Genomic DNA, 24,300 nt, shown 5'->3' with positions numbered 1-24,300 from the left:
CTTATTTCAAATTGACACATTGAATGTCTTCCTCTTAATTTATTTGATTAATTAAGCTGATGCCTGATGCACTAAATATGCAGGGCCTGAAGCTAGTTTTAGACCGCATGTAGAGACCTATAATGCACTGCATAACCCTAAGCATACCACATAACAATGATTACAAACAAGAAATTAAATGGCACTCGATACTCCTTTGTATTGCACAGAAGAGACATGAGAAAAATATAACCACAAAATCTACCACTATACAGATAAATTTAGAATGCTGGAAAACCTATTCACAGAATAACAGACGAGTTGATTCATGAAACAAATCAAAAGGTTTCCATTCTGGCAGTGGTTTGATAATTTTCTAGAAGCTGAGTGAGGTTGAGGGGTTAGATAAAATTATGTGCAGGGTAGTTTGGCAGGGACATCGCACAAGCTATCATCATTCAGATGTTAAAAATATAAACATTTTCATTTGTTTTGTCATCATCAATCACAGGCTTAAACAGAGTAACTATGATGCTGAGACAACAAAATGGGAAACCTTTCCTACATTAATATTGGTCTGTTGTGAAACCTTTGCCTCAACTGTGCCCTTTTCTGTACAAAATTAAGGACACAACTTTCAACTTCTCTACTCATTGGTTTCCATAGCCATTGGAGTTGTGTTCTGGTCCTCCACTGGATTTGGTGTTGAAGTCTGATCCCCTGCTGGATTCGGGTTAGAGGTCTGCTCCCCTATTGGGTTTGGAGTTGCAGTCTGCTCTCCTGCTGGGTTTGGATTTGCAGTCTGTTCCCCTGCTGGATTTGGAGTCTGCTCCCTCTTTTCACGGGGTCGGGGTTTCCTAAAATATTTTCCGCAGAACGATTCAGCAGTTTCTGGAAATTTCTTCCTCACTAAGTTTTCCAGGCACTTGCGGTACGAAAAGTCTTCTTTTTTACCATCTTTTAAAACCACATACAAGCATCTGCTGTCCTGAAAATTGCTGTGTCTGCTAACCTGTCACCACAAGTCATCCAAACATTAAAGCAAGGAAAAATATAGAGACGGACACATGAAAATCTCAACATAATGCATTATACACAACCAAGACAAGATGTGTAACTGTAACATATACAGATTTTGCATTAAAAGGAAGAAACCAAAATAAACCAGTATCCAGTTTGGAAAAGAAACTAATTTATCTATGGCACATATAATGAAAAATATTATAAATATTGATGGAAGCTGAAAGGCCAGGATAAAGAATTAGAGGATACCATGACATGATCAATTCCAGCACCCATTTTTGTTTCTTTATCTGGATGATGTTCAAAGACATTCTCAAGAACATACTTTTGGTCATCAGCAGCTAGTGGATCCCCATCATTGTATCTTCACACAGGAATTTATTATCAGAAAAATAAGATAAAAATGAAGCAGCTTTTTGTTATAAAAAGCAAAGGAAATGTGTGATAGGTAAAGAACGAATGTTGCAAAGACTGCGTGCAGAAAAATTTTAAAACAATAATTAACCATAATCCATAATGCAACCTTCGGCACAATAATGATAGCTATCATAATGGTATCTTATTCAGGAGGAGTAACATGCAGAAAAATTACAGTGGCAGAGAAGACCAAAACAGTTGATCAAAGAGGTAAAAAGGTTCCTCGAAAGGAAGGAATGACATTTTGCAAGAATAATGCTAGCAATACATTCTCAACACTCTTTTATGGGTGAAAATTAATATGGGTCCTTCTAAATTAATATGGGACCTGGGACCCATATGAATTTTAACAATAAAATAGTATGTTGGTAAGTGTTAAAGAGTGTGTTGCTAGCACTCCTCCACTTTTCAATGTGTTATGTGTAAAGTTAAACAGATATGACATGAAAAGGCCAAGCATAACTAGAGAATATGGGTGACATTTTTTTACATTAGGAAAAGGCATAAAGAGGAAAAAAAAAAGTTATAGGCAAAATTAAACATGAGTTAGTTTTCAAAGGAAAAAAAAAAACCAACAAGTTATAGCACCCACTGACAACTGCCTTTGGAAACTTACCCTTCTTGCTGCATGATTTTTCTGATGGACTGCACAATAGGTTCAATATGCTTGAGAACATCCTGCTCCTCAGAAGAGTATAATTCGAACCTCTGTCCAGGTACTCTGGCAGGGCGATTCTGATTTCTCCAGTCCCCAGCATTTGAACCCCGACCTTGGGAACCTTCAAACTGATTTTTCTTAAATGAGTCTCTTCCTTGTTTTCCCCACTGAAAACTTCGGTCGCCATCAGAGTTAGCAGAAGCAACATGTGAGTCCCATCCACGTGAACTTGCACTTTGATTCGAGTCATTCTTGGTCCAAGGTTGGTTTTCTTGTGATTTGGGTTTTCCCCAAGAGCTACTATTTGGCTCGGTTTTGGAATCCCAAGCCTGGTTTTCTTGTGATTTGGGTTTTACCCAAGAGCTACTATTTGGCTCAGTTTTGGAATCCCAAGGCTGGTTTTCTTGTGATTTGGGTTTTCCCCAAGAGCTACTATTTGGCTCAGTTTTGGAATCCCAAGGCTGGTTTTCTTGTGATTTGGGTTTTCCCCAAGAGCAACTATTTGGCTCAGTTTTGGAATCCCATGGCTGGTTTTCTTGTGATATGGGTTTTCCCCAAGAGCTATTTGATTCATTCTTGTTATCCCAAGGTTGGTTTTCTGATGATTTGGGTTTTCCCCAAGAGCTATTATTGGCAACTGGCAATTTGGCATCCCAGCTGTCCTTAACGTTGTCCGGCTTATGTTCTAAGGCACCGGATCTAGAAGAGAATTCCGCAATATCATGTATCTCATCTTTTTTCCCTCCCCACGAGGACCAATCATTCGACTTGGATTTTGTTGCATCTTTGATCGCACCCCAAGCACTAGACTTCGCAGAATCTTCTTGGGTAACATCAGCTCCAGCTTTCGATTTCTGGGAGTTCCAAGAATCTTCTTGTACTTTTATAGACTCACCCTCATGTACATTGGTTTTACTTTTTCCCCAAGCTTTCCAACCACCTGAGCTTGACAAGTCTTCTTGGATACCATCTGCTTTCCATTTTGTAATGCTCCCAGACTCTTTGTGGGCCCTTTCCTCTCCAGCATCTAGGACTGTAGTTTTATTTTTGCCCCAAGAGGCCTGACCACTGTTTTGAATTGTGTTGGCCTCCCAAGCACCAGATTTTGAAGAGTCTTCTTGGGCAACACCAGATCTCCACTTTTGAGAGCTCACAGACTGGTCACTGTTTTGATTTGAAGCAGCCCCCCAAGCACTAGACTTTGAAGAGTCTTCTTGAATCCCGGACTCCCATTGGGTGGTTTGTACTGCATCTTGTGCTACAGGTTTCATTTTACCCCAAGACTGATCATTATTTTGATTGGTGGCAGCCCCCCAAGCACTAAACTTTGAAGAGTCTTCTTGAATCCCGGACTCCCATTGGGTGTTTTGTACTGCATCATCTTCACCTCCCTGTTTACTTTTACCCCAGGAAGACTCGGTATTTTGATTGGTGGCAGTCCCCCAGCCACTAGACTTTGAAGAGTCTTGTATTTCAGATTTTTTTTGTCCCCAACCAGACCAATCATTCGAGTTTGTTTTGGTTTGATCAATCTGGTCTGTATTTGAATCCCAACCATTTGATGTTGGGCCACTCGGTAGTTCAAAAGTCTCATCAAAGACAGCATCAAATCCAGAGGTATGCTGTGGGGACATATCCCAGTCCACATTTTCATCATCGAGCAAATCATCAATGTCCTCACCCAAACAAGCATTGTTTTCTTCTTCCCCATTGGCAAGGCCTTTGACCATGTGAAGAAAATTGTAAACATTCATCCCTTCAATTTCGTTTGTGTTAATCTGCAAAAAAAATCCAACATTAAAGTTTAAAACAACGTTAAAAGAATTCCAACTCCAGTATTAAATCCAAGTATAATCAAATACCTCTTTGGGATCCCATACAATATCAAATCTTGATCCTGTACCAACAGCCACGTGTTTGCCCCAAGAACAGGAAGCAACAATGCTTGACAAAGAGTCTGCGTGGTGTTTCTCAGCAGCTCTTTCAAAGCATTTTCTAGGAGTCTGCATTAACACATTTGGAAAGTAAGGAAAATAATTACAAGATACATCTTGTAATTCAAAAATTACCAAGGCACTTACAAAGAGTGTTGCATCGGTGAAGGGTACTTGAATATTTAATTGACGAGCCAGGGTTTTATAACCACCTGTATTAAAACCAACCAAATTTCCACCACAAGTCATACTACTTGCTAAGAGAATGAGATGCTCTCTGAGAACACCTTTTGCCACCATTCTTACTGATGCTGCAAGACGCTGCACACAGCACAAAAGGATAAATAAGATAACATAAACCTTTAATGTTGAGGCTACTAACGAATAGACCATGTTCAAGGCCCTTTAATCAAACTAAACTCAATAACTGACAATACCATAGCCATAGTTCTTTTGGTAGAAAATAACAAGAGGAAAGCACAAAACAGACAAAAGGAAGGATACAACCAAAAGAATGGTGGGGAAAAGAACTATGCATGCAAAAAGTCTTTCTAAAATCAGTCTCTCAGAAAATACATGTTACCAACATTCATGATGCGGCAAGGAGCAAAAAGCAGAGAAGTATGAACTTAGCTATATAACAGTTCAAGATAAATGGACAACAAACCTACAAAAAGATCTAAGCATGACGCTCCAAATGCATACATCAGAGGAATGCAAACATGTTGTATAATGACATAAATCTTGGCTGCCCAGTTTAAGATAAGGGCCTAATTAAACTCCACCAAATCAGCTTTATAAGATGAGGATTTCCTGACCTTTTTAAACTATGAAATAAGAAAATAAGCAGCTGCAACAATAAAGAAAAGACAGGAAATTACATGCAGCTGATTTTCAATTAAGATTTGAAACTGAAAGAAAAGCACCTTTATGTTTACTAACGGTGCTTGTTTACAAGAAGAAAAGCAGAAAGTTCATACTTTAACATTAGGTAAAATATAAAAAGTTTACCTGAATCGCTTGATCAAAAGTACATGATATTCCCAGTAATTCCTGAATTTGCTTAATAGCATAAGGTATAGAACGCCTAGTATCAATCAAATGAAGAACAGGAAGACAGGAATCGAGTACAATCCTCCAAGCATCACCACTTTGTTTAACAGCTTCCTTCTCAAGAATGACGTCCAGTGCTAATTCACCATTAGAAGATTTGGACGGGTTACGGACCCATGTGTTTGTTCCAGGATTAACCGAAATTATACTTGCCGAGCTGATACGAGGGTCTCCTATTTAAGATACAAATGGAAAGATTACCAACAAAATATAATAATATATCTATAGATATATACACCAAATATCTTACTACTATTAGTGGGTTTCAATTGTACAGCATATTAGGGTTTCAAGTCTTACTACTATTAGTGGGTTTCAATTGTACAGGATTACTCCTCATTATTGGAATATATAGGTGCATTAATTCATAGTATCTAACGGGGCCATTGATGCTGAGAAACCTGAGGGAGGTCCAAATGAGTTATTTAAAGAAGAGTGTTCGTCGGCGAAGGGGCGGGGATGGGGTTAATCGATCTTGTTCTTTGAGTTGTCAAGTCTCGTCCGAAGAGTTATCCTCGTCGGGTTCTGTCAATAACGATTGGATGAATTGGGTGGCGGTTCAAGGCAATGACAAAATGGCGGTGGATGACGTGTGGGGGATCGGGAAAGCTATAGGGGTCAAGTTTAAGGGAGACAATGTGAACATGTTCAATATTCTTTCACGGGCGAACAAAGGAAAGAAGCAGTTTTCAGGGCAGTTGTCTGGGGGTGGGGGGACCCGGAGGGGTAACGAGTGCTAGTGTTGAGGTTTTTGGCTGTGTGTGTGTGGGGGGGGGGGGGGGGGTATGCGTTTTTAATGAAGATTATTTCTTGGAATATTAGAGGGCTGGGAGGCCCTGAAAAGAGGAAGGAAGTGCGTAAGATGGTGGGGGATCTGAAACCTTTTATTTTTTGTATCCAGGAGACGAAATTGCAAATTCTCGATGAATTTCTTTGTAAGACTCTTTGGGGTAGCTCTCCACACGGTTTCTCTTATCGTCCATCTCTTGGGGCGTCAGGAGGGCTTTTAACTTTGTGGGACACTTCTGAGGTGGAGGTTTGGTCGACTGAAAGCCGGGAGCATGTTTTGTGGTGTCATGGTCAGATTCTTAAGACAGGGGATGAGTTTTATGTGGCAAATGTCTATGCGCCTTGCGATGATGGGGCTAAGCAAGGGTTGTGGGATTATTTTTCGGTGCGGCTTGGTTCATTGGTAGGAAAGAAGGTGTGTGTGTGTGGGGATTTTAACGCTGTCAAGCACATTGATGAAAGACGGTCGGTTAGGGGCGGGCATCGATCTTTGGATCATATCCCTTTTAATCGATTTATTGAAGATAATTCTCTAATTGATCTTCCCTTAATTGGGCATAAGTTTACTTGGTTCAAAGGGGATGGTGCTTCGATGAGCCGTCTTGATAGGTTCCTTTTATCTGAGGAATGGTGCTTGTCTTGGCCCCATTGCAAACAGTTAGCTCAGTTACGAGGGTTGTCCGACCATTGCCCTCTGGTCTTGTCTGCGAACGAGGAAGATTGGGGACCTCGTCCGTCAAGGATGCTTAAGTGTTGGAAGGATATTCCTGGCTACAATGTGTTTGTTAGAGAAAAGTGGAATTCGTTTCAGGTTGATGGCTGGGGTGGTTACGTGCTCAAGGAAAAATTCAAGATGATCAAGGTGGCTTTGAGAGATTGGCACTTGGCTCACGCTCAAAATATTCCTAGTCGCATTGATTCTTTGAAGGTTAGGCAGTCTGCTCTTGACGAGAAGGGGGAGGAAGATGGTCTTTCTGAGGCGGAGTTAACTGAGCTTCATGGGGTTTCGTATGATATTCACTCGCTTTCTAAGTTACATGCCAGCATCAGTTGGCAACAATCTCGGTCGTTGTGGCTCAAGGAGGGGGACGCTAACTCTAAGTATTTTCATTCGATTTTGGCAAGTCGCCGTCGCAGGAATGCTATATCCGTTATTCAGGTGGAAGGTGTTACGTTGGAGGGGGTGATTCCAATTAGGCAAGCGGTGTTTTCGCATTTTGAGTCTCACTTTAAGGCACCAAATGTGGAGAGGCCGGGTGTTGAAGACCTTCAATTTAAGCGGTTGAATCAGGTGGAGGTTGGAGGTTTAATTAAACCCTTTACGGAGGCTGAGGTGAAACAAGCTGTGTGGGATTGTGACAGTTATAAAAGTCCGGGTCCCGACGGAATTAATTTTGGTTTTATCAAAGACTTCTGGGTCGAGTTGAGAGGTGACGTTATGCGTTTCCTTTGTGACTTTCATCGGAATGGCAGGCTGTCTAAAGGTATTAATGCTACGTTCATTGCTCTGATCCCCAAAACGGATAGTCCTCAAAGGTTGACTGACTTTCGGCCTATTTCTCTTGTGGGAAGCCTTTATAAAATTCTGGCGAAGGTTTTAGCTAATAGGTTGCGGCAAGTGATTGGCAGTGTAATATCTGAATCCCAGACTGCGTTTGTGAAGAATAGACAAATTCTTGATGGTATTCTAATTGCAAACGAGATAGTGGATGAGGCGCGTAAGTCTAAAAAGGATCTTATGTTATTCAAGGTAGATTTTGAGAAAGCATATGATTCGGTGGATTGGGGGTATCTTGATGACGTTATGGGGAAAATGTCGTTTCCAACTTTGTGGAGAAAGTGGATTAGGGAGTGTGTTTGCACGGCTACAGCATCTGTGTTAGTCAATGGAAGTCCGACCGATGAATTTCCTCTTCGACGAGGTCTTCGGCAAGGTGATCCGCTTTCTCCTTTCCTTTTTCTTTTGGCGGCTGAAGGTCTAAATGTACTTATGGAAGCAATGGTAGCGCGTAATTTGTTTACGGGTTATAGTATTGGTGGTCAGGATTCCATCAGGGTGTCACATCTACAGTTCGCTGATGATACTCTCTTATTGGGGGTTAAAAGTTGGGCAAACGTTCGGGCTCTTCGGGCTGTCTTAGTGCTGTTTGAGACTATGTCGGGATTGAAGGTAAATTTTAATAAGAGCTTATTGGTTGGCGTTAATATTCCTGATTCTTGGTTAGGCGAAGCTGCGTCTGTCTTGTGTTGTAAAGTGGGAAAGATTCCTTTCCTTTACTTGGGTCTCCAGATTGGGGGTGATCCGCGGCGCTTGGTGTTTTGGGAATCAGTGTTGACTCGCATAAAGAATAGATTGTCTGGGTGGAAAAGTCGATTCTTGTCGTTTGGCGGTCGTTTGGTTTTGTTAAAGTCTGTCTTGACTTCTTTACCTGTCTATGCTCTTTCTTTCTTCAAGGCTCCCTCAGGTATCATTTCCTCTATTGAATCTCTTTTTATTAAATTTTTTTGGGGGGGGTGTGAGGATTCTAGGAAAATTTCTTGGGTGAGTTGGAAAGACATATGTTCGCGTAAGGAGTATGGAGGTTTGGGGGTTAGACAGTTACGTGAGTTTAACCTAGCGTTGTTGGGTAAGTGGTGTTGGAGGATGTTGGTGGACAGAGAGGGCTTGTGGTTTAGAGTTTTGGCAGCTCGATATGGGGTTGAGGATGGCAGACTTTGTGAGGGAGGTCAGCGAGGTTCGGTGTGGTGGAGGGAGATAGCGCGTATTAGAGAGGGGGAGGGTGAGTTAGGTGGGAGGTGGTTTGGGGAGCATGTTATGAGGAGGGTAGGGGATGGTTCAGATACTCTTTTTTGGACCGATCCTTGGTTGGACGGGATCCCGTTGAGGGAGCGGTTTGGTCGCCTTTTTTCACTGGCTGAGACCAAATCGCGCTCGGTCGCAGAGATGTTTGATTCAGGGTGGGGGGCAGATGGAGAGGCGTGGGTGTGGCGGAGGCGACTGAGGGCGTGGGAGGAGGAGTCATTGAGGGAGTGTCAGTTGTTACTTCTTGACATTTCTTTGCAGGACCAGACTTTGGACAGGTGGCAGTGGCGTCCAGATCCTGATGCAGGGTATACGGTTGCGGGAGGTTATCAGATTCTGACTCATCAGGTTTATGTTACCTTACATGATGCGGAAAATCTTATTTGGCACCCTCAGGTTCCATTAAAGGTTTCCATCTTCGCGTGGCGTTTATTGCGGGATAGGTTGCCCACGAGAGCCAACCTGGTCACTCGTGGAGTTCTGTCTTCTATCGTTGATTCTTGTGTGTTTGGTTGTGGAGTGACTGAGTCGGCCCATCACTTATTTTTATCTTGTAGCATTGCGGGCTCTCTTTGGGACTTAGTCTATGCGTGGGTTGGCATTTCTCCGATGGATTTCACTACTTTGCGTGATCATTTTGTCCAGTTTACAGCTTCAGCAGGGGTATCTCGAGCGCGACGGTCTTTTCTACAGCTCCTCTGGCTAGTTTGTGTTTGGGTGATATGGACAGAGAGAAATCATCGTTTGTTTAAAGGCTCAACAGGCACACCTCATTTTTTGTTGGATAAGATCAAGCTTTTTTCATTTAGGTGGTTGAAGTCGACGAGTTTTACGTTAGCTTTGAACTACCCTAGCTGGTGGTCTAGTCCTTTATTGTGTTTGGGCCTTGTATGATTTGATTGTGATTGCATCTCTATGACTCTATTGTAAACTTTTTTAGTCTACCTTGGCACGTCTTGTGCTGAGGAGGCTGTTTGTGTTAATATATTTCATTTTGGCTTCTTCAAAAAAACCCAAAAGCAGTCCAAGCCCAGGGTGTGGAGTGTATATGTGAGGAAGAATAGAAAGTGTAAGCAAGAGAGATGGCATGTAGCAGAGAGATGGGAGTATGAGGGATGAACCGTGTGAGTGGAATTCGGTTATAAGGAATGATGAGGTAGGAGAGAGGGGGTATCGTTGTGATTGCTGGGTTTGTTGGCTCTGAAGTGCATCGCAGTTTTTTTCATCTTTTTGCTTCTCAATTTTCCATTCATTACATTTACGGTTTCTATCAGAGTATAACAAGAAAGTACTAAGGCCCCATTTGGCCCTACTTATTTTCTACTTCTCCTTAAAAGAAATAGAGAAGTAGAAAATTGTATTTGACCCTATTTCTCCATAAAAGATTTAGAGAAATAAAGTAAAGAAGTAGAAAATAAGGAGAAGTTGGGTCAAACACAAATTTTTACCTCTTTACTACTTTTAAGGAGAAGAAGAAAAGTAGGGCCAAACGGACCCTAATTAAATCCAACATTACCTTAAATATCCTTTTTATCTTCCCTATCTAAATCCCATATATTGATTTAACAATAACAGATATATAGTTCTTAGTTGAAAACATGAGTGGAAAAGAAAATACCTTGGATTATGGATTCTAACAGAACTGGGCAGATGATGTCAGCATAGACTTTAGTGGTTTGGTCCAAATCATCACCATCCCGCCAAAGGAATGTTACACAAGGGGCAGCATAGTTCGGAGAATAGCATGACTCACTGCAAAGAAAGAAAATTAGACAAGACAGTAAGTTTTAAACTGCAAACAAATTCATGTTTGTTAACAGAGACAAAATTTAACACTAATGTAACTTGTTATGGTTTAAAGAAAAACACGTGATTATAATGTTAAAAGAAAAGCACTCCAAATACATCAGCTATTATCTTTGATTTTCCTCTTCTTTTTTGGGAGACAATATAATGTGGTGTTTTTTGGTCCATTCACCCAACCCCCGTGAATGGGGGGGGAAAAACCTTATGTTGCTGATGTTCATTGAAACAAGAAACTTCATACGTAGGGAAGGAAGCCAGGAATAGATATTAGAAACCAAGAGAAGATTCTATTTTGCATTACCTCGGAAACAGATACAGAAAGAGAAACCATATTTACAAGGAATGGAGAAGGTACAACATGACAATCAAAGACTCGGCAAGACACAATAAGGTTGAGCACTTCAATAATCAACTTATTATGAAACAGGACTGAAATATGAGACCATCCCTTATAGAAGGATGCTTCGATGGCACTGCCTTTTCAAACTTGCTCAGAAAATGTGCGCCTTTAATACATTCATTTAGTTGATTATGGGGATTTGCTACTGTTGTGTTTTTAGTTGAACTTGCATTTTTTTTATTTCTAACAAAGCTTCTATTTCTATTATAGAATGAAAACCCTCTGAAAAATGCAAGACAAGAAGATTATTTTACAATATTCTACAACTTAATTTTTTTGTAGAAAGTAATAAAATTAATAGTAACAAAAAGATGAGTAAACAAAAAAAAAGAATAAAATTGAAAGCCAAACAAGAAACACAGCATCTTGTCATAAAAAATCTCCCCAGACTGCAATTTCCGCCTCATTAGTTTGATACTAAAAGGACGTAAATGAGCTCCTATGACTACAATTACTATGAATCATATCCAAAGCAACTAATTACTTCAGCTAAGCAAGAAAATAACGAATTTATAGCAGTATATCACATGAATATGGCAGAACTAAACTTTAACCTGAAAGACAATTCGGTTCTCTTAAAAATTGGGTATTTCTTCTTCCGACTAAAGGAATCAAGTCTCTCAAGGCATTTTTGGTAAACTTCAGTCATATTGATCTTATGGTTCTCTAACATCACCTGCTCAAAACGATAAATCAATAACCAAAAGCATTTTAACACAATAATGACATTTATTTTAAGATAAAATACACTTGCCTCAAATGAAAGAATAGAAAATTATATGTATTATAATTTAGTCTGTTTTAATCAAATAATCCCAAACTTAATAATTTTTGTTGTATTTATTTCCCACTATTATTAACATATAGTTTTCAGCCACCATTATCAATGAATGTTAATAAACTCAGCTCAGTTCAGTAACTGCATATGTGGCCGGTCAGATCAACTTATTTCACAAGACGTACAATCAAGCAGGTACTATAAAAATCAGGTACTATAAATCCAATAGAGTAAAATCTTTACCAGTGGTTTCACCCAAGGTTTTGTACTCATCCATTACAACATTCTCATAACTCAAATATACACTTGTTGGACATTTTTTATTACCCAACATTCAATATAAAGATCTCCTTTTATATCTCCTTTGATCTCCCTATCAATTTCAGACCTTCAAAATAATACTAACTCACAGCTAATAATTATAAAGAAAAAATGAAAAAAAAAATAGAACACAATTAACAAACCCAAACAGACAGATTATCTCAAAATCCAGTAAAACAGAGGTTAGAGTAGGTTTAGACCTAACATTAAACTAAGAATATCAAAATGTGGTCAAACCTACAAATCGGTGGTGTTTGAATAAAAACATTTTCCACTATAAAACGGCTACTATGCACAAAGTAAAAGATCAAAAGCTACACCAAGTTTATATGAAAAAACTTAGAGGTTCCCAATATCATGTGCCTTTAATTTTCTTTATATGGCTCCCGATATTAAGAGAGTTAACAGTAGGAAAAATATATAGATTAGCAGCTCAAAAAAATAAATAATAGAATTGGTAAATACATTCAAAATCAAATATTAAAAAAAACTAACATTTCAATATTAAAAAATCTTTAAAAAAAATCAACATTTTCAAACAAGTTATGACATGCTATTACAGTTCAGTGTATCAAACAAAATGATAAGTTAATTTATCTAAAAAACAAGAGTCGCCATTATGCATACTTCAGTTCAATGCCGTTTGGTAGAAAATGTGAAGGAAATTATAAAAATCTCCTATGAACAAAGGAAGACAAAAAAATAATTAGGAATAGTAGCTAATAGTGCTTACCAACCCCGCTGTAATAAAGAAAACAAAACAAAAAATGCAGAGACATTAAAAAAAACGTTATTGTTTTTACGAAGAGGCATATCTGAAAAATATTCTAGAGAGACAGAATATTATAAAATTGTACTAATTTGGTCAATTTCACCAAAGCTCACCAATTTATAGTCCATTGCTTATTTGCGGTTATGCATATGTTGTGCTTAATTCTTGAATGACAATAATGAAATTGTGGATGGACTGAATATGCAGGAGCAAAGCTTTAGGAATATGTTTTGATTTGTATTCCCATGATTCCATACTAAAGCCAAGTGTTGACTGACGGTTATGACAGTTTTGTGCCTAATTGTTGCGTGTCAATAATGACACAGTGAATTTACACAGTGATTATTTGGCACAAAACTGTCATAACCGTCAGTCAACACTTGGCTATAGTATGGAATCATGGGAATACAAATCAAAACATACTCCTAAAGCTTTGCTCCTGCATATTCAGTCCATCCACAAAATCACAATCTCATTATTGTCATTCAAGTATTAAGCACAACATATGCATAGCCACAAATAAGCAATGGACTATAAATTGGTGAGCTTCGGTGAAATTGGTCAGGGATATCTGAAAAAAAGAAGATAACCTCATTTAGATGAATATGACCAACAAGGCCTGCATCTTCAGTACCATCATTGTGTCTTCGATGCTGCTGGTATCTGCAGATGAAACAAATGTTCCAAATAAATAAAAATGAATATGAATACAACTTTTCAAATAACAAAAAACAAAATACCAACTAATTCAATTAACAAGATTAAATGGTTTACCCCCAACAAAATACAGAGTACATAGCAAGTATATCAGAAAACCATATGAGGAGTTGTATCATCATAAACGAAGAGGATAAGCCATGCATGGTTCAAGCTTAAATAGCTCTTTGTCCAGAGGAACATATTACAGAGACAAAATCATTCATGAACCCCCACCTAAAAGCTTAGCCTTTAAAAATTAGTCCTTGACCCAAAAAATGGTTCATCACAAACGCTCTCTCAAGCCTGTCAACACGAATTGTAATCAGACAAAACTACAGAGAAGACATTAGATGAAGCCCAGCCTTTAAACATTAGTCCTTGACCAAAAAAATGGTTCATCACAAACGCTCTCTCAAGCTTGTCAACACGGATTGTAATCAGACAAAACTACGGAGAAGACATTAGATGAAGCCCAGACCTCAACCCCAAAGACAAATGTTGACAGGCATAAGTGCAATTGACAACATAGATAAAGACAAATCAGACTTTAATCTACAAAGTAACCAATTCACCGTGATTGATCCATGTTAGCAACAAGCCTCTAATTAAGCAGGCTTATATGAGGCATAAAATTTAAAAAACATTAATGCTGGCCCAATATCATTGGTCTGTAACTTCCTAGATTTATGATTGTTTGTCTGTAACTGTTTATGTTAGTCTGTATTTTGTTGTAACTACCCATCTGTTTGTAATTAAATAGAGTAGGGAAATGGATGTTTGGGGCATCCAATTCTTTTTTTCAGTTAGGTAGTTATTGGGTAGAGGGCAGGCTCTCAAACAACCTGTGATCATTTGCAACTTTTCTGTTTCATTTCAACTCAATATAACATCATCATTCACTACAAAATATTACTGTACCAGTTCTAACACTGGTCTCAGAGCACTTACAAGATAGAAAACTTACTCAACAATGAAATCTACTGCTGCATCCTTGAGGCTTACTTTGGTTAATTGATTTTTAACCAAATATGCAGCACGTTCTCGACAATAATTCCTACCGCAATCACAATCATTTAAATATAAAATTACACGGCGATCATTTGATTCATTCCTGAAGTTCACCTTGCAAAGGAGTATTTCCTGAAGATAAAAGGCACAAATAAATAAAACAAATTTGTTACTGAAATATGAGAAACAGATGTCCATTTTTTACAAAGAACTTATTACCTTCATAAATCCCCAGGAAGAATTACTGCTAGGACTAGCATCAAGGACTGCTTTATAAGCAGGGTTTGACATGGAAGTTGCAGCTAAGACACCTACAGGCTCACCAGCAGGGAATAAGTGTTGTGCTGCGTCTCCAGATTGTACACCATATTCAAACTGGATGATGGAATTACTACACACATTTCTCACGGTTCCATCATAGCAAATAACAACATCGCGGAGAATGGCCATCAAGTTCTTAAATAATGTGCCTGGTTCAGATAATCCTCTAGAAGAGCGGTCAATTATTTCTCTCGTTGCAATTGAATGCACCAACTCTTCATATGGATCTAAACCATGAAAAAAGCATCCTTTGAGCAAACCAAACTCGGCAGAGGGATAATCTTCCATTTTATAGAAACACTTCACATGAAAATGGGAAGCTACATCCTCAACCAATCCCTTGGAATAAAATTTTCCTCTCTCAAAGAGTTGTTGGCCTAAAAAGCCAATCTGTTGAACCACCTTGTCAACCGCAGACTTACTATTTGAGTCAATCAAATCTCCAAGTTTGGTTGACTTCAAAGCAAAATTTATGACTGGAAGTTCAATATCTTGAATTTCATTCTCCAGTTGTTGAGCCACGCGCTCTTCATATATGTCCCTCAGCTGACGCAACAAAGGAGAAACTTTCCCAATGCTTCTATTTATAACTCTCTTCACTGCCCTGGATATAGAAAAGTCTTGTAATCCAACACTAAATCCATGGGCAAATATGTTTTCCATCAGAAAGGGCTGGATCACGTCAAAGAAATTGAGTGCCTCCTGAGGACCCTTGCCAAAAAAAATTGAGGCTGCTATTTCATTTATAATTGAAGGCAAGACATCTTTGGTAAAATCAAATTCTAAGATTTCCCTCTGCCTAATCAAGTATCGTACTCCAGTACAATCAAACGAGAAAGGCAAAGCACACTGCAACATTTGAATAGATGTCCAAAAAGAATCACCAGATGTATCCTTAAGCAAAGCAGGCATTGGCAAAGGCAGTGAAAGAAACATTGCCATTTGATTAGCTGTTGCTCTATCCAAAAAACAACTCTTGACTAGCATCTTCAGTGACAGTAACGAATCAGAGGATAACTGAAGGTTCAAATTGCCACTGTGAGAGCTGAGAAGTTGTTTCTCAACAGAGAAAAGCTCCAAAACCTCAGCTTTAGCAGCAAGTGACTGGGGATAAAAAAGATGGACACAGTCACCATCAAAGTCCGCTCCGAGGGGTCCACATATAAGTGGATTAATTTTGACTGTGTGGTCGTCGTGGATGTACACCACAAGCGCTTGCAAGGAGTGCTTATGGGTAGTTGGAGGTCTGTTGATGAAGACCGTATCGCCATCCATAATCCTCCTATGGACGATTTGACCTGTTTTAAGGTAAGTGTGCCCCTTTGAGCCCTCCCTAAGCGAGTAAGTTGACAAACCTTCCTTGTATGTCAAGCACAAATTTTCATCAACCAACTTTTGTAAATAATGGATGTTATGGATGCTTACTCTCTCCTCAAATGTTATCCTTTGGGCAACCTCAAGCGGTATTCCTACTTCATTTATTTTCTTATAGCCATCTCCAGTTATTACATTCCGGGAAGAAAACCCTGAACCCTTTCTTATAAATAAAGTCCTCATTTTCTCTAACCATGCTTTTGTTGAGGAATCATTCAGCTCCTTATTGACCCCATAATGTGTTTCTATATCACGTGCGGCCTTAGAAGTACCCCTAATTTGAAGATACTGATCAACCACGGATTGCAAATCGTTAGCTTCCACTTGATGAGACTCAAAGTTTGGCTCACCAGATCTAGAGCTTCTGATGACTTCAACCTTCCTAAGCAATTTTCTAAGAATTGTCATGGCAGGATCCTGCAATGTGAGAGAAACATAACCTTCTGAAGGACTACAAAATAATATTATAATCAAGCAACAAATCACATTATCATTTCCTCACCGAAGACATGATACTGACACCATCCGAAACTACTGGCACAGACAAGCAATTTGGTGGTACCGGAAGGTATTTCAAAACATATCCATCTTGAGGAAAATATCCTTTTGCAGCAAGTTTTTTTTTTGTTTCTGGAGGAATTCTCTTGATAATTTCCATCGCCTGGCAGATATTTGACAAATAAACTATAAATCAAAATTGAATGACAAGTTTCAACCAGAATAAACTATAAATCAAAATCCAATTACAAGTTTCAACCGGAACGTATAAACATAAGAAGCATATAATAATTAGCCTGAAAGTAACAATTATAACCCTATGTGACAGTCAACACATGCATTTTGAGTAGAAATATCAATCATACTGAAAAAACAAATACCAATTCCAACAGTGAAACTCAAAATATAAGGAAAGTCAAGAAATAGTTATATGCCCGTATAAAGCAGAGTGAACAAAAAGGAGCATTCTGCCATTTATGGAAAGGAGATGCAGGAAAACGCTTCTGAGATTCTATAATTGATTCATTTTTAAAAAAAGTCCATTTGATTGCCTCGTAAATTAACCCTTATAAAAAGAATGTGTTGACTATTAGGGAATGAAACAATAATAAAATGTTAGTTTGAGAGTTTGTTGATGGCATTCCTCTTCCAGGGAAAATATAAGAATCACAGATTATCTATGGGACATTGACAGAAACTTGACTTGAAAAAATAAAGAGCAGATAAAAAGAGGTTAACTTTATTGAATATTATTAGAATAACAGCTGTAAATCTAGAGGAATTAATCCTTGAGATTGAGAGAGTTAACACAGATTCCCTATTCATTTCTCTATTTAAAATTCTGGCTTAATTTTCTGAGATTGTAATACTGTGACATAGGCTTATATCTCTAAGATAGTCATAAGCCCATAATTCATTATCAGTACATTTCAGGTTCACCCTTCGAATTTGTGGCACCTATCACTCTTCTCCCTGAAACTGAATTAATATGGTCTCAGGATCAAAAGGACCGATGAAGAACATTAGAGGATAGATACTATAAGAGTCTCCCAAAGCTCCAGGATATGTACCTCCCAATCTTTCAAGTACCGTTCCTTTCGCCCTATTATTTATTACTTAGCATCTCTCTAACTCTAACTAAAACATTTCCAATTAAAAAGGCTAAGCAACTATTGGGGTCTGCTAACAGACATCCTTGAAATTCAAAGAGAAAAAAAGATGTCCAACTCTAAGCAAATGGTAAACTAAGAATGCAACTATCATATAGCAAGATGCCTATATATGGATTGCTTCAATTAAGAACATAAACAGTTGCGTAAAAAAAAAGAACATAAACAGTAACACACACAAAATTACAATCAAAACCAGTAAAACCCACACCTCACAAGGAAGCAAAGCTCGAGTATGATCACCCCCATAGCGATAGCCATATTTTTCTAAAAAACTCCAAAATCCATCATGCATCTTTGACTTTGGCACCTTCAGTGCTAAGTAACAAGCCCCATCAGCTGTTTTGACCTCCCGAATAGAAACTTGTGAAGCATTAACATCCTAAAAGGAAAATATAACTATCATGAACCTTGGACACTAATATTTATGGACATAACAAGTTCCTTAACAGTGTATGATACAAAGAAAATAAAGCACAGAATAAACCACAATTAAGCAAACCAGAGAAAGAAAAAATCATACAAAGAAAGAAAAAAAAAATCGCACGACAAAAATTTGTTTGGATTTCTATTATGCATGCGAGACCTTAATAAACTAGAGTAGAGGAAACAGATCACCATTGGGATGCAAATGGGCAATCTTGTGCCAAAATTAGTTATCAAGGAAGTCAAAATCAAGATCCTAAATCGGGATTGTAATTTAAACACGTGAAACACCTATCATAATTGTAAATACCACCAATATGTATACAAGCTCCTATCTTGGCAATTTTATATGTTACCAATAGTTCTGGAGATTGTTTGCCAAAATACAGGATGTTTAGACATGCCCAATTATTTTTAAACATAGTTCATACTTTTCAGCATTTCTTCAACATTTATGATGTCACCACTTGTGTCTCTAGACAGTATTACAAATCATTGCTCTTATCATTGATTCTAGTAGAGGTTGCAACTGTGACCAATGATTTCCAGGTCAATTATATACACGACAAGTTTGGCATGTGACATGCATGTGCATGCCTACAAATATTATTATTATCATCATCACCATCATCTATCACACTTCTCAGATGCTATCTAAATATGGAAAATGCTAAATAGTGCCTTTAGGGCACTTGTTAAGGAAACTAATAGAAATATTGTGTTGGAAAATGGTGAATTCAATTTTTTTTTGAATTTTAAAAATTGTTCTTTCCAATGCATAATTTCTATTTTTTCTCTTTCTTAACTAGTTCCCTTAGGCACTTGTTAGCATGACCCTCTAAATATCTGCCAGTCTTAATACATGCATAATCCAATAAAAGGACATATTGAATATTTTTTTAACCAGCTTTAGCCAACAAATAAGTAAGAACATATTGAATATTTTCATTTTAAAATTAAAAGCTAATCTATTAAGGATGTCACATGATTGGTTCATACTAACCTCACAACAAGGAGATAATAATCTCTGTGCCAAACCACTGCTTGAAGAAGGTACCTGAAAGGTTGTTTGCCAGTATTAGAGGTTGAGAGTGAGAGAAAACTGAATATTCATCGATACTGAAAACGATAAAACTGATCTACTTCTGCCACACAAATCTATTTATAGATGCAGAGTCTAGTTCAACAAAGTAGGGCTGTTTCAACTGCCTACGAGAAACAGTTATCTGACATCTGTAATACCAGTTGGCACTAACTGATAACAGAAAATAGACTAGTGCAGTGAAATAAACAAGTGCAACTATTACATAGAAAATGTCTTCTCTTACAGGCAGTAAGATCAAACACACAAAATGGAATAAGAAGAAGGTCGCATCCTTGTATCTAAATCTAATAAACAGGGTGCATATAGTAGGATTTACTATCAATTTAGGATAACGTAATTAACAAACCAAACCTCATTTACTAAGTTTGGTCAATGTGAAGAGAACAAGAAAAGGAAAAAAACTAAGCTAACAATAAGTTATAAATTTATTGATTTAAATTTCAAAAGCATGTCCTTTTCAAGTGGGTCTGAATTAATGAAGTCACAGCTTTATATTGCAATGCAAATCAGCTGCATATTTACCAACCCGAAATTTAGAGTTGAGGAGCACTCTATATTGTCAGTCACCCTAAAACTGGGGAGGGCGGGGCGGGGGATATTTTGATATAGTTAGGAATTATTACAGTTAATACTAATAAAAACATAGCTGATGAAAATGAAACTGAGTACTCAATTCATAAAATATGTACACAAAATACTCCCACCACATGTAAACCCATTTATAATAATTTTTATTTCCGCAATCACCGTTAAGCAGACTTCTCAGAAACCGAAATATTTTTCACAGTTTCTGTTTACATATGATATTGATGTAAACACAACTGCTTCACCAAATTGATCATTAATTCTATTTACTATTTATAATAAAGCATGACAATATTATTTGAATATTGATTTTGTAAATTTTTCATGCAATCATATAAAATTGTCACAGCATAATTTGATAATTACTTATTACCAGTCAGTAACCAACTTCATTTATAGTAAATCATGTTTCACAATTTTTTTTATCATTAAATCAAAGAGCATATTTTTAAAATTATATTATTATTATTAATATAAGAATGAGTTTGACAGTTAAAAAATGAGACCACTTAGTTCTGGTTTAGGGAATGGGATTTACATGAAATTAAGAAAAACTTTGAACAATTCCTCAAAAAAAAAACCTTGAACAAACAAAAAATGGGTTTATCCCACTACTCTCACTCAAATCCAAAAAGTTTTCTCGGGTAACAATGCACAAGACATTTATGTGGTCCAAAATAATGACAAGAAAGAGAGAGCATGGAAAAAGATAAGTATCTCAAAGGCAAATAGCTTTTCTTGAATCTTATAATTTGAATAATTAAACAAATAGGTAAAGGTGAAAATAAAAGTTTGGCACTAAATATCATTCACAAGTTATTAAAAAACTAAAGAACGTGTTTACGTTCCATTTGAGTGATACCTTTGTTTTCTTCAGTTTTAGGCAGCTTAAGCAGACTAGGCTCAGTATTCGCTTCACCTCGGTTACATGACTAGGATGGTATATTGGCACTGGAAGTTCAATATAACCAAAGTGGCCTGAAAAGTAATATTGATTTAGCCCCAATTCTTTTGAAATATAAATTTTTTTACATCAAAGTAACAATACAATTAAAGACCTTCGCATTTGCCAGCTTCGGAAGTGCCACAAGATTCACATCTTCCGAACTCAAGTGGAAGCCCAAGAAAGGGATTTGCCAGCTGACTAGCATGGCTAATTTGGGAATCGCTGATTGATGCAGTACTCTATCAACAAAAGAAAACAGGAAATTTCCCATTATATTGATCAAATCTAATAAATTATTGAAAAGACCATGACATCATAACAAAGCTTAGTAACCAAACACTGAAATTAAAAACTTCTTTTACTGATGAGAATTAAAAACCAAAACCGTGACTGGTAAGCAGCAATAGGTGCATGCATAAAAACTCCAGAATACAACTTTGCCTGTTTTGAGTTCTTTTCAAAAAAAAGATAAAACAAAAACCAACATCTCACACCATATATTTATATTGACACCAATAAATTTCAAGGAATATCACTAACAAAATAAAAACACTCAAACTAAGGTTCTTAAAGGAACCCAGCAGAAGAGACCACCAAAATTTTAGCAAGGATCCTCAAACCCAAGTATGCAAACCTCCATCCTTGGCGATGATCACAAAAACTGTCCAAATTTATACAGGCTTATCTCGTTGGAGTCATTTCGCAAAGAGATGATGCTTTCCATCAACCGAGTACCACAAAAGCCTATTGCCGACAGGGGCTGCATCTATCTGCTAGTCATAAAATTTAACAGGAAAAAGAAAAGAAAAACATTAAGTGCTTACAATTTCCTGGCGTGTAGCCATACTGAATCGGATCCCAACAACCTTCCCTTCCAAAAGACTTGAAGTAGGATTATCTTCCATCACTACCTTAGTAAATCTACAGTCCCTGTCAACAGATAACTCATAATCATGAGTCATTATTTGTAAACCTTAAAAGTTTCAACAGAATTAAGGCAGAAAAGCATATAAGAAAACAATGGAACAGAAAATTACTGGAAAGGTGGGCTTGTCAAAATCTAACTTTTATTTGCTTACTTTCACAGAATTAAGCAAATAAAAAAATTCTACAAAGACAATAAAAAAAATACATCCAACTAACATATCCATAATTCATAATCATTGACCACCACAGATGTTTGAAAGGATGACAACATAGATATCACATATTGCACAGCTAATACAAATCTTTTCGGATTAAGCACCTTGATGAATAGATGGTGCCACCATTCTTAAAAGGATGTACCATAACCCAAAAAACACTATGGTGAAACAGTCGACTCAGAAGTCATACATCAAAGCACTTGAAAAATAGAGAAATTATGCAGAACTGTTCAAACCAGACAACGCAATGGCACATTTATAATTATGAACTACAACGTGCTAATCAAAGACAAGTGACAACCATTACTGATGAGAGATTATCTCCTAATAACAAAATTGTGTCTTAAACAGGACACTAATTGGTTTCACATACACATATAAATTCACTCATACATTTCTCTAGGGAACACAAAGTCACACCCCAACCCAAAAAAAAATATATGCATGCTTATCTTCATTTAACCCAACTCCTTAACTTGCTAAAAAGGGAAAACTCCCCAACTACATTGAATAATTTTTTTTTTTTAACCAAACACATTGAATAATTTTTTAACAAAATTAAAAAATAAAAAATCACTACCCATCACCCCATTTGAACACGTTAGAAGAATTTATTTACAAATAATTTTTTTAAAAAAAGTAAAATAAAACACAAAACTAGTGTGAAGTTTTCTAGAAAATTTAAAAAAAAAAAAAATTTGTAAGAAAGAAAATATGTGCAATGAGTCAATGACCTTGAAATTTTTCCCCAAAATGATGATCTTCAAAGAAAATAAAGCAAGTCAAACTAAAATCAGCAAAAAAAAGAAACCCACAAAAAAAAAAAAAAAAAAAGAATTTCAAGCGCTCTCACCTCAAAGAGAAATCTCTGGTAAATCAAAGCTTCTCAGCTAGCTGAACACAAAACCCTAAAACCACAAAAACCAAAACAAAAAATCAGAACAAAAAAGAGAAAAATCGGAACCAAAACACACATAGAGTGGCGTCTTTGCATGAAAGAAAAATGCAGAACCATAAACAAACAAAATCGAAGTTACTTAGTCGTAAACGTTGATCATCAAGCTGAAGAAGAAAACACGAAACAGTGCGTCGATGGTAGCTGATTCAAAAACCCTACACTGTGAAAAACAAAAAACGGAAATGAGAACGCAAAATCGGTGATGAAAAACGTGAAATTGTTGCATAAACGAAAATGTAGAACGATTGAGGGAGAAAATGATGTACCGTTAGTGTTTGATAGAAGATGAAAAAGCGCGTGAGAGTGAAAGGTTTTAGTTTCAGAGAAAGAGAGAGTGAAGTGTGTGAGAGTGAGAATTTGGGTTTTGTTTTTTTGCATGAAATGAAATGTGTTTTCCATGAAATAGTTTTTGTTATGTTGTGGTTTGGTAAATAGTACTCCTTCGGCGCAAGATCTCCTTTGATCGAATGTACTATTCATATATGTGTTATTTTGACTGTATTTCTTTAAAAGTATATAAATGTATATATTATCATAGATCTTTGTTTGATTTGTCTCAATTAATATTTTTAAAATATCAAATTTCTATAATTTTTACTAATAGATAATTAAATATATTCGTAATCAAAATTATGTATCGGCATGGTGGTCAATGAATTTTTATATTTTGAGATGGATGGAGTATTGTTTTCCAATATGCTATTTAGTAGAAAGTCTTGTTTAATGGTCTCCTAAGTTTAGCTCAGTTGGTAGGATATTGATTATATATATAGTTGGTCTGGATTCGAATCCCGATCATCCCACTTGTCGACATTAAGGATGAAATTTCTAGGCACTTTCATTCTTACTTTAATAACTATTACAAACAACTTCATCACTACTATATATATAACATTGAATTCAGAAAAAACAATTCAGTTTATACTAACTTCTCTCATTTTCTCTGTGCACATTGCAGTCTAAGTTAGTTAACTTGGCCTTCACCTTACCACTCTGCAGTCTCTGCACAATCGCACCTTCTGGTGGATATCAGTACTCAAGTCCATCACACACACAAATTATGGTGGTCTGTCACTTTCGATTCCTCCATCACTATATCTTTTATGGCAGAAAACAAAGTTTCCCTCCCAACTTATAATTATGCCGCCTAAATCACTCTCATTAATGATCTCTTTCACTTAAGCCTAAAAGACTTTTCCAATTCTCGTCTCAAAATTTTGAATATTGCTTTTCTGCAATTGATTAAATATTTTTCATATATAAATTGGCATGT

General features: G+C 37.0%; 1 protein-coding gene across 3 annotated transcripts; it reads right to left on the bottom strand.

Moving 5' to 3' along the window:
• Positions 1 to 217: 217 nt before the first annotated feature.
• On the bottom strand, positions 218 to 23,476 carry LOC123907398 (DNA-directed RNA polymerase V subunit 1-like). Of its 3 annotated transcripts, XM_045957659.1 has the most exons (21): positions 23,294 to 23,392; positions 23,107 to 23,187; positions 22,923 to 22,977; positions 21,749 to 21,854; positions 21,037 to 21,163; positions 20,841 to 20,956; positions 19,292 to 19,345; positions 18,074 to 18,244; positions 16,698 to 16,856; positions 14,720 to 16,612; positions 14,457 to 14,632; positions 13,384 to 13,456; positions 11,477 to 11,598; positions 10,335 to 10,468; positions 5,023 to 5,297; positions 4,159 to 4,332; positions 3,940 to 4,080; positions 2,802 to 3,855; positions 2,036 to 2,759; positions 1,252 to 1,366; positions 218 to 991 (listed from the first exon to the last, which is right to left on the bottom strand). In XM_045957659.1, exons 4-21 carry the CDS (start codon positions 21,827 to 21,829, stop codon positions 626 to 628), a joined length of 5,955 nt encoding a protein of 1,984 aa, XP_045813615.1. In that variant the 5' UTR covers positions 21,830 to 21,854; positions 22,923 to 22,977; positions 23,107 to 23,187; positions 23,294 to 23,392; the 3' UTR covers positions 218 to 625. The 3 variants fall into 3 exon arrangements, with proteins under 3 accessions (XP_045813615.1, XP_045813614.1, XP_045813613.1); XM_045957658.1 differs by having other exon boundaries at positions 2,036 to 3,855; positions 23,294 to 23,476; XM_045957657.1 differs by having other exon boundaries at positions 2,036 to 3,855; positions 3,940 to 4,332.
• Positions 23,477 to 24,300: the final 824 nt, after the last annotated feature.

The sequence above is a fragment of the Trifolium pratense genome, linkage group LG2, assembly GCF_020283565.1.
Source record: "Trifolium pratense cultivar HEN17-A07 linkage group LG2, ARS_RC_1.1, whole genome shotgun sequence".
Taxonomy (NCBI): Eukaryota; Viridiplantae; Streptophyta; class Magnoliopsida; order Fabales; family Fabaceae; genus Trifolium; species Trifolium pratense.
The sequence above is the reverse complement of the archived record's forward strand: the minus strand, read 5'-3'. Positions and strand labels throughout refer to the sequence as shown.

Bases quoted from the DNA above. Each gene is read 5' to 3' on its own strand.
- LOC123907398 (XM_045957657.1), bottom strand. From the start codon at position 21,829: ATGGAAGATAATCCTACTTCAAGTCTTTTGGAAGGGAAGGTTGTTGGG. The intron at 13,457-14,456 runs GTAAGTTTTCTA...TTTCATCTGCAG, and splicing joins GCAGTAGATTTCATTGTTGA to ATACCAGCAGCATCGAAGAC. The intron at 4,333-5,022 runs GTAAACTTTTTA...TGCTGTGTGCAG, and splicing joins CTTTTGATCAAGCGATTCAG to CGTCTTGCAGCATCAGTAAG.